Source organism: Parasteatoda tepidariorum, chromosome 9, assembly GCF_982258835.1.
Source record: "Parasteatoda tepidariorum strain Cologne lab strain chromosome 9, Ptep-v5.0, whole genome shotgun sequence".
In the NCBI taxonomy this organism is placed as follows: Eukaryota; Metazoa; Arthropoda; class Arachnida; order Araneae; family Theridiidae; genus Parasteatoda; species Parasteatoda tepidariorum.
This window is the reverse complement of record NC_141763.1, coordinates 86,908,771-86,924,577: the sequence shown is the minus strand read 5'-3', so window position 1 is coordinate 86,924,577 and position 15,807 is coordinate 86,908,771. Positions and strand designations below refer to the sequence as shown.

Here is a 15,807-nt window from a genome sequence, read left to right as displayed (position 1 = left end):
GGCAGATGTTAGCCAGTCTCACAGTCGCCTTTTTGTTTATGCCAAAATATCTGGTTTCAGATTTCTCGTAGACAGCGGAGCAGCAGTTAGCTGTTTTCCTAAAAATGTAGCAAAAAATAACAAAATTCAGGAATTAAATTTGTATGCTGCAAACGGTTCTAAAATTTCAACTTACGGCAATAAGCGTTTAGAACTAGATCTTGGTTTGCGTAGAAGGTTCGACTTCAATTTTATCATTGCTGATGTGTCAAGCCCTATTATTGGTGCGGATTTCTTGGAACGTTTCGGGCTGTTGGTCGATGTTAAAAATCGTCGATTACTTGACAGTTTGACAACAGTTTTTTCTAGGGGCATTTCATGTCCTGGACCATCATTTGGATTAACTTTGGTCTCATCAGAGAACCGTTATCATGATTTGTTGATCAAATATCCGAATATTTTAAGTTTCAATCAAAATGCACCGCGCCAAGACTACGGTGTGACACATTGCATTGAAACATTTGGACCCCCGGTTTTTTCTAAAGCAAGACGTCTATCGCCTGAGAAATTAAAAATTGTTCGTAAAGAATTCGCCGATTTAATAAAGCAAGGTATTGTTCGTCCATCTAAAAGCCCGTGGGCAAGCCCGATACATTTAGTTCCAAAGAAAAACGGAGAATTTCGAATATGTGGTGATTTTCGTCGTTTAAATGCCAAAACTATTCCTGATAGATATCCGATACCTCATATCCTGGATTTTTCGCATAATTTAAATGGAAAAACTGTTTTTTCTAAATTAGATTTAGTAAAAGCATATAACCAAATAAGAGTTGAAACTTCCGATATACCTAAAACAGCTGTTATCACACCAATTGGACTTTTTGAATATATATTTTTGCCTTTCGGTTTAAGAAATGCCGCACAAACATTTCAACGTTTTATTGATAATGTTTTAAGATACATAGATTGTTGCATAGCATATTTGGATGATATTTTCATTTTCTCTGAAACCGAAGAAAAGCATAAATCGGATTTAGACAAAGTTCTTAAACGTTTAAACGATTTCAATTTAATAATTAACTTAGAAATATGCGTTTTTTGTGTTAATGAAGTTAATTTTTTGGGATATTTAGTTTCAAAGGATGGTATTCAGCCTATAACTGAAAAAGTAAAAGCTTTAAGAGACTTTCCTTTACCTACGTTTGTAGAACAATTACGCAGATTTTTAGCTATGATAAATTTCTATCACAGATTTTTTAAAAATGCAGCTAAAATCCAATCTTGTTTACACGATTTAACTAAAGGTAAAGCTAAAAAAGATAAAACACCTCTAGTTTGGACTGATAGGGAAATTTCTGCTTTTGATGCAGTTAAAGATGCGATTGCAAATGCTGTTTTGCTAGCACATCCCTTACCAAATGCAAATTTATCTCTTGCTGTAGATTCTTCAGATTTTGCTATTGGTGCAGTTTTGCAACAAAAAGTAAACAATGAATTACAGCCTTTGAGTTTTTATTCTCGCAAACTTAATGCTGCAGAGCAAAAATACAGCACTTATGATAGGGAATTGCTTGCAATTTATTCAGCAATCAAGCATTTTCGGCACATGCTTGAAGGTCGAAATTTTCTAGTGTACACTGATCACAAACCTCTCATTTACGCATTTCAACAAAAAAGTGAGAAATGTTCTCCAAGACAAATGCGACATTTAGAGTTTATTAGTCAGTACACTACAGATTTAAGACATATTCCCGGTAGTGAAAATATAGTTGCTGACACTTTTTCGAGAATTTCTTCCTTTAGTTTTAATAATTCAAGTGACATAAATTTTGAAGAGATTGCGGAGGCACAGGTTAATGACACGGAGCTTCACTCTTTACTTGAGTCTAATTCCGGTCTCGAACTTAAACCTATGAATATCCCAAATTCAAAAACGATCTTTTGTGATGTTTCTACTAGTGATATAAGACCATACATTCCTAAAGACTTTCGTTGGAGTATTTTTCAGACTTTTCATGGTTTATCGCATCCCGGAGGAAGGGTAACTTTAGACCTCATCAAGAAGAGATTCGTATGGAAATCCATGACCAAAGACATAAAGCTTTGGTGCAAGACTTGCCTCTCATGCCAAAAATCTAAAGTTGGACGCCACACGAAATCCCCTCTAGGAGAATATGGACTTCCTAGTGCCAGATTTTCGCATGTTCATATAGACATCGTGGGTCCGCTACCACCGTCAAGAGATTACAGGTACCTACTTACATGTATTGACCGTTTTTCTAGGTGGCCTGAGGCATTTCCAATGCAGAATCAGACAGCTGACACAGTTGCAGAAACGTTCTTTGCTGGTTGGATAGCCAGATTTGGTGTTCCGGAGACAGTCACAACTGATCAAGGTCGTCAGTTTGAATCTGAACTTTTTTCTTCTTTGACTAAGTTTTTGGGAACACAGAAAACCAGGACGGTAGCTTATAATCCAAAGTGTAATGGAGCTATAGAAAGGTTCCATAGAAGCCTGAAAAATGCAATTAAATGCCACCTAACTGAGCGCTGGATGGAAGTTTTACCAACAGTTTTGTTGGGCATTCGCTCAAGTTTAAAGGAAGATATTGATTGTACACCAGTTGAAATGGTGTATGGTTGTTCGATACGCCTTCCAGGTGAATTTTTTCGCAACTCTTTTTCTAAACCTGTAACATCTCATTCTGATTTTTTACAGAAACTTCGTGAAAAAATGAGAGACTTGCGCCCTGTTCCTCTGAATACTCGTGGTGCCACACGTCCAATCTTCATCAGTAAAGATCTGCAGTCTTGTAGCCACGTTTTTGTCAGGATAGACAGTGTCCGACGTCCCTTGGAACAGCCCTATAAAGGCCCATTTAAAGTAATTTCACGAACTAACAAAGTTTTTGTTCTAGATCTTGAAGGACAGAAATCTAGTGTTTCGATCGACAGATTAAAGCCTGCCTATTTTCTATCCGATGAAGTTTCAGACTCTACCAATCAGTCTCCTATGGTAAAGCCAGAAGTAACTACTAGGTCTGGAAGGAAAGTTCGATTTGTCCTGCCATTCCAAGCCTAAACGTCTTACAGACTGGAAGGGGAGTACTGTAGAGTTCGCTAGATCAGACCGGCGGATCGGAATACCGAACCTGCGACCTCTCATCCTGATATGCTTTCTGCTGTGAGAAATTAACTGCAACTGACTGCAGGATACTAATGTCGTAATTATTCATCGCACATTTTCTCCAGTATATATATGCATCTGTTAAACCACAAAACCACTACTACTCTGTTATACTCTATTTTGAATTTTAATTTGTTTTTAAGTTAGTCACGCAGCTTTTGTGACTCTATCATTTTCCCGGAAAATAAAAGTGTTTATTTTTACCTTCTGATTATTTTGATGTTGTCTTTGGTTCCGTAAAAATGTAGGAACGCTATTCCTCGTTCCCACAACACCATTTTAATTGGTATAAATAATGTATAGTTGTAAAGCATAGTTGAAAACACTTTGTTGACTTAAAATCTCAAAAAAAAACATTAAATTGCTTTTGCACCAAAAACTTTAAACGAGATTACATCTTTTAAACTCTTGTCTTTCGTTTTTTTCGTTACTATTTCTCGCTCACTTAAAAACGGTATTAATGTCATGCAGTTACTAAATTTATTGACTTACTGAAATTAAAATTAAATTAACCAGTGTAATTCTGGGGCTTAATGTATAATATTTATGTGCTTTAAGTAATTTCAGTCTTTTTCATATTATCCTCATTGTCTTTCGTAAAGATTTAAATTATCTGGATATTGTCTGGTAAGGGTTCATTTCTTCTTACTTAATTACCGTCTTTTCTCATTCCCATATGATTTATATTTTAATCATTCTCTTCAATTTTTTTTTATTATAATTATATTTCTAGCACAATCTTTCTTCTTAAAGGCCTCGAAGCTCACGGTAATTCAATATCCCCTGTTTATTATTGTCTATGTCTAAATTTCCCTGCGTTTAGTTAAATGATAAACTTGCATACGGCTGTGTAGAAATGTTACTATAGTTAATGAAAACATTTATTCAAAAGCTATAGCATACCAAAATATTATGGCTAAAATTCGCTGCGTAAAAAAATACCAAATGATATCTTAATGTGGTTTCACCAATGGTAAAATTTTACCATTAACAATATCTTATAGGAATATTCTATGATATTTATAAGGAAACTCCTGTTTATAATTGTCTATGTCTAATTTTCCCTATATATAGTTAAATGATAAACCTGCATACGGCTGTGAAGAAATGTTGCTGTAGCCCATGAAAACATTTAATCAAAAGCTATAGCACATCATAATATTACGGCCAAAATTTGCTACGTAAGAAAATACTAAAGGTACCGTAATACCGTAAATCAATGTGGTTTCATCAGAAGTAAAATTATACCATACACTTTTATCATGCAAAAATTTACCATACGGGTATGGCAAAATTTTACTATAGACAATATCACATAGGAATATTCTATGGTATTTTCATGAGAACCTAACAAATTTTTCTAAGGGTAGTGACTAAGATGGTCTTCTTTGTTTTGGGGAAATGTGAGTCCCTCTTGTCAGATTAAATTGGTAAATTGGACTTAGCTAATCAAATATCAATAAGCTTATCAAATATCAGCTTATCAAATATCAAATAGCTTATCAGATATCAGCTTATCAAATATCAATCATCTTTATTAATTGATCAAAAATATTTTTTTTGGTCGATAATTTGGCAAGCATTCCAATCGTCTTGTCAGCTTGATGTTACAATCTTCTACAATGAAATGTTATAAAATCCATTATTTTTGTGTGATTACAAACGCTTGCTTTATGCCTCTTATTTTAAATTCACTGAGGCAGGTATTACTTTTCCTCTGATGGCCGGCAAATTCCTGTCCTATCCTGTAAGAAACGTACGATGTAAATCAAAATTGTATAATTATATACTTATAAAATATTAACTTTAGTTTTAACCACAAAGAAATATTTTGTTTCCGTTCTAATGTTAGAGCATAAAAGCAGGCATCACGTGTTTTTTCAATGCATGGTAAAATGGTAACACTCGACCAAGAGATTCTAATGAGACGCGCAAATCTTAACCATTAGATGCATTAATTTTTTTTATTGTTTCCTTTTGATATTTTAATTGAATTAATGTAGTCCACGGTAATCTTTTTATTATTTGATTAATTTTAATTGAATAAAATGTTTAGAATTTTATTCTTTAAGGATGCCGCTTGATTGAAAACATGAAGTGATCGAAAAAAAAGCTCTCTTTAATTTTGTACAGTAACATAGTATTTACATTAAACATTTAAAAATCCAATTGTATACCTTTTTTCTTTACCTTTTTTTTTTTAAATCTTGATTAAAATGCAAATTTATAAGGAAAACATACACTTTTAATGCTTTTCCACAAAAAAAAAGAATACGAAAATGCGTTATAAGTATAAAAAAAAAATGTCGTTGGCATTAAAATATACATAATAAGGAGCGATCAATTTATAATATCATGCACGCTTTTGTTTGTTTTTTACAATTTATTATTAACTCTTTCGCTACCGGAACGCCCGAAACGCCTCATAAGCTAGACTACCGAAAACGCCCGAAGTGCCCGTGAAACGAGTTAGAGATTTTTCCCCCTTTTCGAAAAATAACACACAATGGGGAGGTGTGGCAGTAATCGCCCTTGAAGGTAATTTACAAAAAGGGAAGAAAGCAGAGGGATTTTTCAACAAAAGTTTGTTTTATATCATTCTGCTTTTGTAAAGTTGTTTTCTCTTGTATATATATATATATATATATATATATATATATATATATATATATATATATATATATATATATATATATATATATATATATATATATATATATATATATATATATATATATATATATATATATATATATATATATATATATATATATATATATATATATATATATATATATATATATATATATATATATATATATATTAACCAAAAAAATGTCTTTTCGCTGTAAAGGTCCTTCGACCGAAAAAATTTCGAAAATAATTTTCAAACTTTGAATTAAATTAATTTTCAATGATGAGACTGGATGAGTCTGATTTTAATGAATCAGGGGATGAAGATGAATTCGAAGATCTAACACCAACTGAAACTACTATTGCCCCTAACGACTGAACTTTTTCTGATAATACTTCTCGAGTAATGGTGATAAAGTGTTTTTTTAAAAGCATTAAATTATTTAGTTATTGTGTCTTTAAAAATATATCAATTGTTCAAGATAATAAACAGCTCGAAATTTGCAGCGTTTTCAGAAAAAAGAAATGACAGTAATTTAAAAATATATTATTCTACAAGACTGAAAGATTACTAAATACAATTAATTATAAATCTATTTTTAAATATAAAATAAATAATTAAACATTATTTTTTTAGAATTAGATCGTAGGCTTTGATGTCTTACAAAATAGTTTTTATTTTTATAACAGTAGGATCCAAGAGAAAAAATTGCTTTGATGGGTACCAAAACTATTATTTGAAATTTATTCTGCATTTGTAGTTCGACAGCTGTAAATCATTCACGTTGTCTTGCTGTTTTATGAATGCTTCGCTATTTTCACCTTTTCAATGCTTGTTATTACGTAGGTATTGCACTTGAAGCTGCAACGACCCATTTTTTTTATTAATTGTTAACACCTGATCTAAAAACACGAATTTTACTAGTGGAGAATGTGTTGGTGTCAAAACTCTTAAAATAGTTAAATCTCTATGAATTTATTCATTTTCAATTTTACACCTTATCTTCATACAAAAGGGTTTCTTCACAGGTGGATTATCTGTAGTTAACTCTAATTTCTCATGAACGCATTTTTTCCTTCATAATGAATGTTCTACATTCAGCTGTCAGACCACCCAGATGTGTTACAATTTACTCATTCATTTCTGTAGAAGATAAGCGTTATCAGCTTCTAAAGGCTATTGTTAAATGAAAATTAACATGTCATATAGTAGGTTTTCTCCATTTTTACCTGAAGTTGGGACTGATATCTTTGTCACCAAAATTATGGTGTGGTAGTGTAAGAAATTTCTTTGATATTCCGCTTTCCTTTCAAAGAAATTTCTTGTCACCACACCCATATATACTGCACCATATGTATATAAACAGATGCCGATTTCCAACTGTTCAGTAAAATGCAGAACAATTTAGTCCGATACTCAAAAAGAAATAATTACAAGTGAAACGTGACAGAAAGACTAGAAGGCAGTGTTGAAATAGGAAGTAATTGTGTTCCCTAGCATACGTAAAGAATAGCTGTCTGGCTGATTAACGATGGGGTCGGAGGTTAAAAAATTATGCATTAAATATAGTAGTTAAATATAGATTATTAAATATAGTCATTAAAAATTTTAAAAATGAAATTAAGAAAAATTAATAGTTAGTAAATAAAAATTTAGACATTGTATGTGTATATATATATATATATATATATATATATATATATATATATATATATATATATATATATATATATATATATATATATATATATATATATTTGCTAAGCTTTGAAGATATTGTTATATAGTTGTACATTTATTTTGTTTGCTTTCAATCCACGTTTTCAATTTATGATAATTTTTCAATTATTAGATTCTTATTAAATTGCACATAAACTTACTTTTACTATAGCATTTATTTATAGAAATTCAAAAGCAGTTTTATTGTTTTTATTATGAATATAATTTTTTTAGATCAATTTAGTTAAATACACATATTTATGCATTTTTATTTTTAACGACAATATTTTAAAAATTCTTGAGAAAAATTATCAAATACTCGTATGAAGAGGACACGTGGAAAAATTACAGCAATAATGGATGTTTCAAAAACGAAGAAATGGATGCTTCAAAATATTTTTATATAAATTATGGAAAGACATATACAAAATTTGGCATCTACTTCGAGTCATTTACTTTCAAATAATTAAAAATTAGTTAAACAATTTAGATTATTTACAAGAACCTTATAACAAATAATTTTATTAATTATTATACTTCTTCATTTTCAAACTTAAAAATTTTTTCCGATGCACCGAGTTGAAATTCACATAAAAATATAGTTGCTAGATAAGAAAATTTATTTGAAAAAAATTGAACTTTTCGATTTTTTAAAATGATATAGAAATATTGTACTTAAAATATTATTGTTCCAATAGTTCTTCAGCATTTTTTTAATTTTTATGCACAAGTTTACAAACTCTTTTATGGTGCAGCGTTTGAAGGAATATTATTTACAAATGAAAACTACATTGAAATGAATTTAATGCTGGTTAAAGGGAAAAATATTTTTTATACCTTGAGGAGGATTTAATAGTTTCTGAGGATAATATTTTTAATGGTTTCAGAGCCTTGTTAAATAATAAGAAAAGTTTCTCTTATTTCATATTATAAATTGATATAAAATAAGACACACATTTAGGTTGAATAATATTTTAGTACTATCACCAAATCAATTTCTTCTTAATGACTGATGTTAATTTTAAATGTTGGTTTCACAAAAATTTAAAATTCATTTTTCAATCATTTAAGTTATTGAATTATATTAGTTTTTGTTATACAAGAAGAAAAAAAGGATTTTATTTGTGCGAGAATATTATTATCAATTTAAATGTTTTATTTAGATTTTGTATAACTGGATTACATGGAATTACATACTTATGCTTCAATATAAATAATAAAATTAAAAAAAAAATGAAAACCAAAAACAAATGCAAGCATTTATTAATATTTTATAAATCTCGTAACGTTAGCGATATTCTTGCTTCAAATTATGTCTTTCTTCCCTTTGAACTCCTATTTTGGGGATATTTCCACAGGTGAATAAAGAGATGATCAGTCATTCTGTCAATGCAGAGTAAAACTGGGGGTAGGAAATTTTTGCTACTTGTTTCCCTACTTCGGGCGTTTGCGGTATTCTGGGCATGTTGTGGTTTGGAGGGCTCGGTATTTAAAGAGTTAAATAATATTCAAAATCTATAACTTAATAGCAACAGAGAATAATTAAACAAAGGGAGGAGAGTTCAGTATCACTCTAAAATACTGATGAAATAGTATATATAAATAATTTACAAGTAAATGTTAGTATAACTTTATCTCCTGCTGTTGCAATGGCTCCTGCTGTGATATATATATATATAAACATAGAAATTATGTACTTACGAGTAAAGAGTTAAAGGGAGAGGGTTCACATTTTAATCCCTCACGGCAGTAACAATGTCTATTTGTAGAGTAATGGCCCGGTATGAATTCAGTTGTACAAATGTCACCTATAATTAAGAACTGTTTTACAAAAAAAGGAGCGATTGTGCAGAAATATTTTAAGAAAATCATTTTCTATCCAGTCACATTCTTTAATTATCTTTAAAAAACACCAATTGAATGTCTTTATTCATCCATATATTTTTCATCCAATAAAAAATGAGGGGGAAAAAAGTTTCTTTAATAAAAATTTCGATCAGCGTCAGCAGCAGCTCTTTACACGCACGTGCCTTTTCTCATTTTTCTAATTCGTTTTCTGTAAGAGACAAAAAGGCCCCCCTCGGTTTTTTTTGCCTTGTTTTTCCGAAACTGAAAAAATGTTGATTATTTGTTATTTTCATGACTTTGTCCAATTTAAGTGCTTATTTAGTCATTCTATTGTTTTCCTGATAAAAACGTATGCATTAAACCCTATACCCAATGTGGTAGGAGTTGTCAGAGTGGCTCCTTAGGTATATTGGTAAGTGTATCATGGTCACAGGTAGTGTTGGGTATAAGGCATGTTTTGATATATATATAAGATAACCGAGTTTCATTAAAAAACAATACCATCTAAAATAAGTATTTATAGAGAAAAGGAAACTCAGTTATCGAAGAAACTAATGTATACGTTTAATTAAATATCAGCTTTACGTAAGTGAAAAAAAAATTGCATAAATCCATAAGTTAAAAACAATAACGTAATGGAATATAATTTCAGTTCCGGTTACAAAATCAAAGCCAACATTTACAATGGACATAAATCATCTCTTTAAAGCAAGAAACCTTTCTCTAGTCCAGAAATGTCCATTAATACTTGCAGCTTTGAAATATTGTTATTAGAATAAATTTAATATTTATTTTAACTTCTGACAGTTATGAATTTGGCTGAGCCGAAAAAATATAAATATTTTTACTATAGAATTATTGTTATGAAAGTATAATCGTGATTTATTTATATCAAGAAAGTATTACTTTGAAATTTCACTTTAAATTTGTGTTCTAAATTTTGCAAAATAAAGTTATTATGTTAAAATATATTCACAATATCTCTCTACTGTTTAAAAACAATTTTTTATATCTTCTGGTAAGAATCTAAATAATAATATACATTCTTTTTTCACATTCTTTTTAATATACATTCTTTTTTTACATCAAAATTTGTAATCTACTACTTCTATAACAGAGGATCCTGAAGATCCATTATAGATGATTGTTTTATTTTGCTGTCAAATTTAACATGATATTTCACAACGTTAGCATTTATAATTTTTCATTTTTCGAAAAATCCTTAATTTTCCTTTACTTAAGTTTGATATTTTTTCACAGACGCATGCACATTTCACCAGAACTGATTCTGAAAATTTCGTGTATGAGCAAGAACTATTTGAGAGAGAATCGTGTTTACCTGCTGCTGCAAGTTCCTTGCAAGTCCTGATTCTATGGAATTCCCTTATTTCAATTGGAGTTCTGCAGCATTCATCTTTATGACAATCTTTGCTCTCAAAACATATATCAGCATTCATTAGCATCTTGAATAAAAAAAAAATATTAATTAATAAACGCAGTGTACTGCTTTATCGGTTATCTTGAATAAAATTTATCATAGCTGTGTAGTCAAGTATCCTACATAATTATTCTTGTTTTATGACTTTACTTTTTAAAGTTCTACTTTAAAATGTATTTTCTAACACTTTAGAACATATTTAGCTCTGAATTTCTTAGGAGGAACTGGAAGGGAACAAGAGAGCTCCGGACTTTAATGCCATGTAGATTATGTATATACTCATATTTTACTTTTTGCTCATAATTAATCCAGAGATGACGAAATAAATGCTTATACCTGAAATAATCCTTTGTCATCCTTATTGAGGATTTCATTAAAACGAACCGAAAGAGAAATGTCTCACAAATTGTCGCAGCGCGACAGGATCCTCGCCAGGATGGAAGGAGGACCGCCATGCGAGTGAAAAGAATCATCGCCGATGCCCACGATGAGAAATGCCCAGTACAGAATGTTGCCTCATGGAGTTAGTCTAGATGGAAGGATGCCTACTATGAGAAATACCCAGTACAGAATGTTGCCTGATGGAGTTAGTCTAGATGGAAGGATGCCCACTATGAGAAATGCCCAGTACAGAATGTTGCCTGATGGAGTTAGTCTAGATGGAAGGATGCCAACTATGATGGGAAATGCTTAGAGTGTGGCCTGAAGGAATATGTTGAACTACCATATCGACGGGTGCAGAACTGAAGAGACGGTACTGGAAAGGGACTATTATCGCCGGAGGCGATAGGAAGCCAGCTCAACCCCCCGTGACCTGTGACCATAGAGAATAGAGCGTGGTTTCGAAATCGACTCTCTGCCAAAGAGGACATAGGACAATTGAAAAGATAAAGGGAGGTAAGCTTTATCCCATGCATGAAAAGATAAATTACACGCTCACATTTCTGGGTAGAAGTTTAACAAAAAGGATAGTTAATTAAGGGGATAAGTTACTTTTTTTTGGTTTAAAGTGAACCTGATGTTTTATTTTACCTGAGCTTAAGGGATTGGCCAGTTAGCTATAGTATTGTTTGTGTGATTAATGAGTATGATTATTATTGAAAAGTATAATAAGTAATGATTTTATGTTTTTTTTTAAGTAACTTAGTGTGTTGGTTTGTTAAGAGTGTAATGTTTTTATAGCTTTATTAAGAGTATATACAGGAAAGAAAAAGAGTTTTGATTCAATAACTTGTAAAAAAGTGTAGGATTATTTAAAGATTGTGTTTTTACATGTCGATAGCGAGCTGAGTAAACAAGGTTCTTGGTTTATTATTATCTAGTAGTGATTATTATTTATAATGCATTCTGTTAAAATAATTTTGGACCGGAAAAAAAGGTCAAGGAAGGTGTTTGCTTTTGTTTAAATTATGAAATAATTAATTATTATGTCTCTAAATCTAGGGAATTTACGAGTTTTAATTTTGGGGAAAGTAAAGGTATATATTCTAGGCGTACCAAAAGGGTACGATATTTTTATTATTTTACAATGAATATTGAAAAGAGTAATTGATATTTATGTGTATTAAGGAGTAATGTTTGAATATTGCATGTTTTGAGTATTGCATGATCCAAATTGTGTTGTATATGTTTTGATTACATGTGAGGTGTTAAATTTCATAATAGAAGGCAGGAGTATGAGTATAGGAGATCTGAATGTATGAGTAGGGGATCGGAATAGAATGGGTCACTAAGTTTTCGTTTTGTTTAAATTTCATTTTTAAATAGCAACAGTTATTTTTGTGGTTAAGAAATTTAATTAATACTGTCAGTATGAGTTTTCTTCTAAAAACAAGAAGGGAAGACCTGCTAGTTCTAGTTAAGGAGCGGTTTGGGATAACTATTCCCGAGAACGCCACGGGTGCTAAGATAAGGGCATTGATCACCGGGAGTTCAAATTACGACGAGCAACGTACTAAAGAGGTTTTGAGTGGGTATAAAGAGGAGCGGGAACGGGAACGAGAGGAGCGGGAACGGAAACAGGAACGGGAAGGAGAGGAGCGGGAACGGCAGCAAGAGGTTAGAATGAAGGAATTACAAAAATTAATAGATGATAGGAAACGGGGAACAAGAAAATTAACTCTTTCGCTACCGGAACGCCCGAAACGCCTCATAAGCTAGACTACCGAAAACGCCCGAAGTGCCCGTGAAACGAGTTAGAGATTTTTCCCCCTTTTCGAAAAATAACACACAATGGGGAGGTGTGGCAGTAATCGCCCTTGAAGGTAATTTACAAAAAGGGAAGAAAGCAGAGGGATTTTTCAACAAAAGTTTGTTTTATATCATTCTGCTTTTGTAAAGTTGTTTTCTCTTGTTATATATATATATATATATATATATATATATATATATATATATATATATATATATATATATATATATATATATATATATATATATATATATATATATATATATATATATATATATATATATATATATATATATATATATATATATATATATATATATATATATATATATATATATATATATATATATATATATATATATATATATATATATATATTAACCAAAAAAATGTCTTTTCGCTGTAAAGGTCCTTCGACCGAAAAAATTTCGAAAATAATTTTCAAACTTTGAATTAAATTAATTTTCAATGATGAGACTGGATGAGTCTGATTTTAATGAATCAGGGGATGAAGATGAATTCGAAGATCTAACACCAACTGAAACTACTATTGCCCCTAACGACTGAACTTTTTCTGATAATACTTCTCGAGTAATGGTGATAAAGTGTTTTTTTAAAAGCATTAAATTATTTAGTTATTGTGTCTTTAAAAATATATCAATTGTTCAAGATAATAAACAGCTCGAAATTTGCAGCGTTTTCAGAAAAAAGAAATGACAGTAATTTAAAAATATATTATTCTACAAGACTGAAAGATTACTAAATACAATTAATTATAAATCTATTTTTAAATATAAAATAAATAATTAAACATTATTTTTTTAGAATTAGATCGTAGGCTTTGATGTCTTACAAAATAGTTTTTATTTTTATAACAGTAGGATCCAAGAGAAAAAATTGCTTTGATGGGTACCAAAACTATTATTTGAAATTTATTCTGCATTTGTAGTTCGACAGCTGTAAATCATTCACGTTGTCTTGCTGTTTTATGAATGCTTCGCTATTTTCACCTTTTCAATGCTTGTTATTACGTAGGTATTGCACTTGAAGCTGCAACGACCCATTTTTTTTATTAATTGTTAACACCTGATCTAAAAACACGAATTTTACTAGTGGAGAATGTGTTGGTGTCAAAACTCTTAAAATAGTTAAATCTCTATGAATTTATTCATTTTCAATTTTACACCTTATCTTCATACAAAAGGGTTTCTTCACAGGTGGATTATCTGTAGTTAACTCTAATTTCTCATGAACGCATTTTTTCCTTCATAATGAATGTTCTACATTCAGCTGTCAGACCACCCAGATGTGTTACAATTTACTCATTCATTTCTGTAGAAGATAAGCGTTATCAGCTTCTAAAGGCTATTGTTAAATGAAAATTAACATGTCATATAGTAGGTTTTCTCCATTTTTACCTGAAGTTGGGACTGATATCTTTGTCACCAAAATTATGGTGTGGTAGTGTAAGAAATTTCTTTGATATTCCGCTTTCCTTTCAAAGAAATTTCTTGTCACCACACCCATATATACTGCACCATATGTATATAAACAGATGCCGATTTCCAACTGTTCAGTAAAATGCAGAACAATTTAGTCCGATACTCAAAAAGAAATAATTACAAGTGAAACGTGACAGAAAGACTAGAAGGCAGTGTTGAAATAGGAAGTAATTGTGTTCCCTAGCATACGTAAAGAATAGCTGTCTGGCTGATTAACGATGGGGTCGGAGGTTAAAAAATTATGCATTAAATATAGTAGTTAAATATAGATTATTAAATATAGTCATTAAAAATTTTAAAAATGAAATTAAGAAAAATTAATAGTTAGTAAATAAAAATTTAGACATTGTATGTGTATATATATATATATATATATATATATATATATATATATATATATATATATATATATATATATATATATATATATATATATATATATATATTGCTAAGCTTTGAAGATATTGTTATATAGTTGTACATTTATTTTGTTTGCTTTCAATCCACGTTTTCAATTTATGATAATTTTTCAATTATTAGATTCTTATTAAATTGCACATAAACTTACTTTTACTATAGCATTTATTTATAGAAATTCAAAAGCAGTTTTATTGTTTTTATTATGAATATAATTTTTTTAGATCAATTTAGTTAAATACACATATTTATGCATTTTTATTTTTAACGACAATATTTTAAAAATTCTTGAGAAAAATTATCAAATACTCGTATGAAGAGGACACGTGGAAAAATTACAGCAATAATGGATGTTTCAAAAACGAAGAAATGGATGCTTCAAAATATTTTTATATAAATTATGGAAAGACATATACAAAATTTGGCATCTACTTCGAGTCATTTACTTTCAAATAATTAAAAATTAGTTAAACAATTTAGATTATTTACAAGAACCTTATAACAAATAATTTTATTAATTATTATACTTCTTCATTTTCAAACTTAAAAATTTTTTCCGATGCACCGAGTTGAAATTCACATAAAAATATAGTTGCTAGATAAGAAAATTTATTTGAAAAAAATTGAACTTTTCGATTTTTTAAAATGATATAGAAATATTGTACTTAAAATATTATTGTTCCAATAGTTCTTCAGCATTTTTTTAATTTTTATGCACAAGTTTACAAACTCTTTTATGGTGCAGCGTTTGAAGGAATATTATTTACAAATGAAAACTACATTGAAATGAATTTAATGCTGGTTAAAGGGAAAAATATTTTTTATACCTTGAGGAGGATTTAATAGTTTCTGAGGATAATATTTTTAATGGTTTCAGAGCCTTGTTAAATA

The 15,807-nt window shown here is 29.9% G+C and overlaps 1 protein-coding gene across 2 annotated transcripts in view; it reads right to left on the bottom strand.

The window, feature by feature from the left end:
- Positions 1-4,675: 4,675 nt before the first annotated feature.
- LOC107443434 (uncharacterized) overlaps positions 4,676-15,807 on the bottom strand; it is a 34,841-nt gene continuing 23,709 nt past the window's right edge. For both annotated transcript variants that reach the window (XM_087152290.1, XM_087152289.1), the window contains exons 2-4: positions 10,708-10,831; positions 9,222-9,328; positions 4,676-4,911 (exon numbers count right to left, since the gene is read on the bottom strand). In XM_087152290.1, the coding sequence (XP_087008416.1) occupies positions 4,873-4,911; positions 9,222-9,328; positions 10,708-10,831 (270 nt within the window). In that variant the 3' untranslated portion in view covers positions 4,676-4,872. The remainder of the gene's footprint in view (positions 4,912-9,221; positions 9,329-10,707; positions 10,832-15,807) is intronic.